At 40.3% G+C, this 3680-nt stretch overlaps 1 protein-coding gene across 1 annotated transcript; it reads left to right on the top strand.

The window, feature by feature from the left end:
* The first annotated feature begins 1632 nt into the window (after nucleotides 1-1632).
* Nucleotides 1633-3261, top strand: LOC131692976 (ornithine decarboxylase-like). The gene is made up of 2 exons (XM_058980415.1): nucleotides 1633-2953; nucleotides 3013-3261. Exons 1-2 carry the CDS (start codon nucleotides 1725-1727, stop codon nucleotides 3083-3085), a joined length of 1302 nt encoding a protein of 433 aa, XP_058836398.1. The 5' UTR covers nucleotides 1633-1724; the 3' UTR covers nucleotides 3086-3261.
* Nucleotides 3262-3680: the final 419 nt, after the last annotated feature.

Below are 3680 nucleotides of genomic sequence, written 5' to 3'. Positions count from 1 at the left end.
TACGCTCGTCCGGACATGCCGCAGACTCGGGTGATTCGCATTTCTAATACCAAAAGATCCTGACTCCTGCAGTAGCAGACAAAGGGCTAAGTCGCCGGTAAACTCTAACCTTGCTCATATGACTCTTTCCACGCTTTTCTGAACTTTCTTACTTCAACTCCTTGCTCTACCTTGAGTACTATGACCCCTAATTTTGAAAAATATGCTCATTTTTCTGTCCCTTGATAATTGAATGTGGTTAAAAACACTAAAAACCAACGATATAGCGAAACCTGGGGCTGTTCGGGCCTACCGCCCTTTTAGGTGGATGGATATGAAAGAATTTACCGGGTAAAGGTCCTAACCTCATTGAAAAATTCATTTGCGCCACTCCATGACAGCGCTAGGCGACGATTGGCAAAACTCTACGGTTTTCCATCCTTCTACAATGTAGGGGCAATGCGGACCTCCCTACAGGGTAATTCAGACCAATTTTCTTTTACTTTTTTACTAATTTTACACATATGTTTCTTTAGGTTACACCATGCAAAAAGAGACCAATTTGGGAATTTTGTCACAACAAATAGATGAATCGAGATGCTGTAAAATAGGATTTATAATACAAATTGTGAGGAACAAAAATATTTTTAAACTAGCTGGCCGTAAATCTATTTTCAGTAAGTTTTGAACTAGTGCCGAAAACCCAGCTTTTTAAATTTCTTAGAACGATAGAAAGGGACGTACGTGTATTTTTTCGATATGTTCATTTTTCACAAAATGGGTCAGTTTTTAATAAAGAAACGCTGAAACGCCATTTAAATCAACACAAAATTGTTTAATGAAAAAAATTAATAAAATAATATCATGCTTACACGCTGAAGAAAACAATTTTCAATATACACACTTAAAAATATTTACATCGCGTAAGATGCACATTAAAGGAGTGTCACATTCACTTGAACTTACATTCAATTCAAGAACATGTAAAAATGCGCTTTGTTCACAATTCTCCATCTCCATTCAAGCGAGTATTGCGTCAAAAGAGACATAATATTTTATTTCACATGACAAAATATGTAAAATTCCATAGTTAGAGTGCAAGTACTGTGAAGGTTTAAAAAGGATCAAAAAAGATAATTTCCGTCCAGCACAATCAAAAGTGTTTTCTAGGAAAAAGCATTTAAAGTTACCAGGGCGCTAGGGGGTTAACCTAAAAAATGCAAATTTGAGCATGTCGATATTTTGGTAACATTCCATTTTTTGGTATATTATCTTCAAGACCATATAACAAATTTTAAACCTAAACATTTGGATTTATTTTAAATTCAACAGTGGTGTAACCCCTTAACTGGACTTAAAGCCTCCACGATTCTGGGCTTATAGCGCTCCGAAGAAAACTTATCTTGATGTAGAAAGTTAAATCAATAAGCGAGCTTTAACAAAACAAAGCAAACTAGATCACAGTTCCCATGGTAACACCCTGGTCCATTAGCTCATATCGTGAGTCGATTAGATGTGCAAAAGATAACGCCCCTATCGCATCATGGGAACGATAGTATCATTCAGCAGCCTCTGTGTTGATAAATTTCTTCCCAGAGACAATGCACTGCTGATAATGATGCTAAATAAATTATATATGCCCTTACATGCTAGCCTCAGTCGATCAGTCCAGTGAACCCCCTTCACATCTCCTACAGAGGGTCGCAATAGTTAGTTAACCGGTAACAGTCAGCCAGACTGTCAGCATGTCCGAAGCACCAGCAGAGCAAACGGATCGAAACTTCACCCTGCTAGAAGGAAACTCATCCATTGCGGCGGTTATAGACAAAATACTACGCTCGCCTCCCCGTGAAAACCCGTTCCATGTGCTCGACCTGGACGACATTGTGCGCAAACATCTGAACTGGCTCCAGCAGTTACCACGGGTGAAACCATTCTATGCGGTCAAGTGTAACGATGATTCGGCGATTCTGGAGACGCTGGCTCTACTGGGAACGGGATTCGATTGTGCTTCCAAGGGTGAAATCGGTAAGATATTATCTCTAGGCGTCAACCAGCAGAGGATCATCTACGCACATCCGATCAAATCGAAAGAATCTCTAGGGTATGCCAAGAACAAAGGCATCACCACGATGACATTCGACAATGAGCTTGAGTTAGTGAAAATCGCGGAGTTCTACCCGGAATCGAATTTAGTGTTACGGATTCGGCATGATTCAGACAAAGCGTTGGTGCCTTTGGGGAAGAAATTCGGATGTGATGCGCGACTGGAAGGACCCCAACTGCTTGATAAAGCGAAAAAGTTGAACCTAACTGTGGTTGGAATAAGTTTTCACGTCGGTTGTGGAAGTTTGGATGCGGACAGTTTCTATAATGCAATTAGGGCAGCGAAAGTGTTGTTCCAGTATGCGTCATCGATTGGATATAGTTTTTCTTTGTTGGATATCGGTGGAGGATTTCCGGGAGATGCCGAAAAGCCGATAGATGAATTTGCTAAAGCGATAAATCGGGCACTTGATGAGTTCTTTCCTAATCTGGCTGATATTAAAGTAATCGCAGAACCGGGAAGATATTATGTGGGATCCGCTGTGAGATTGCTAACGGTGATTCAGGGAAAGAAAATTATCAGTGATCCTAATGATAGTTCTAAAATGCGCCACGTTATGTACTATCTCAACGATGGAGTCTTCGGAACGCTGTTCGATTGGGTTAGTCTGCGTGCGATTAATGATCTTGAACGGTTAGTGCCGATGATTATACACTCAAAACGAGACGAAATACGTTTCAAATCAACGATTTGGGGACCGACCTGTGATGCCACGGACATTATCTGTGAGAATGTAGATTTTCCGGAGCATCAGATTGGTGAATACGTTCTGTTCGAAAATTTAGGTGCTTACGGTATGACGTTTGCTACCAACTTCAACGGATTCCCGAAGCCGGGCATTGAGGTTTATGTTCGACAGGATACTTGGTAATTTAAATAATATATATCTACATAGTTCGACAATAAATTTGCGATATACTTTTTAGGAAGGCACTAGCAGCCCTTAAAGACGTTAATTGGCAGGACAAAACGATCCATTTACTACAGCAGTGTCTTTAAACTAAATCTGCATACCGATCAGCGGAGTTTGGTTATTTTTCGGTGATGAAAGCAACGAAGGCGTTCATTTTCTACATCAACTTGTCTTATTCCAATACAAACGATACCAACAGCAGTATACTATCACTGTATTCTATATTTGGTGTAGTACAGAAATGAAAGTATTTTATTTTAAATGCCGTAGTTACAGTCTTGAAAAAATGCATAACAAGATTATTCCTGACATACCTCTTGCTTCATACCTCTTGTAGCACAAAGATATCCCTTCACTCCAATTTGTTACCTGTGGCATAAAAACGAGACTCAGTACACCCAGCTTGTTTCGGAGTTTCTTTGGGTACTGTAATTCAGCCTCGTTTTGCATGGTTCTTCCATGACTAATTCCGAAGCCTGCCACAATCTGTACACTCTTGTCACAAGCGAGCAACCACAAATGCATTTTCCCCTAACATGCACTCAAAGCCAAGCGTGAAGCCGCTTTCGGGATTCAGCTTGTGTAGAAAATTTCGCCATCAATAAGATGTCCAAAATATGCTGCCATCGTTCCAGAATGTTTGCTCGAAAGCATACAACAACGATCCCGATATTTTACTGG

Source organism: Topomyia yanbarensis, chromosome 3 (genome assembly GCF_030247195.1).
Source record: "Topomyia yanbarensis strain Yona2022 chromosome 3, ASM3024719v1, whole genome shotgun sequence".
In the NCBI taxonomy this organism is placed as follows: Eukaryota; Metazoa; Arthropoda; class Insecta; order Diptera; family Culicidae; genus Topomyia; species Topomyia yanbarensis.
The sequence above is the reverse complement of the archived record's forward strand: the minus strand, read 5'-3'. Positions and strand labels throughout refer to the sequence as shown.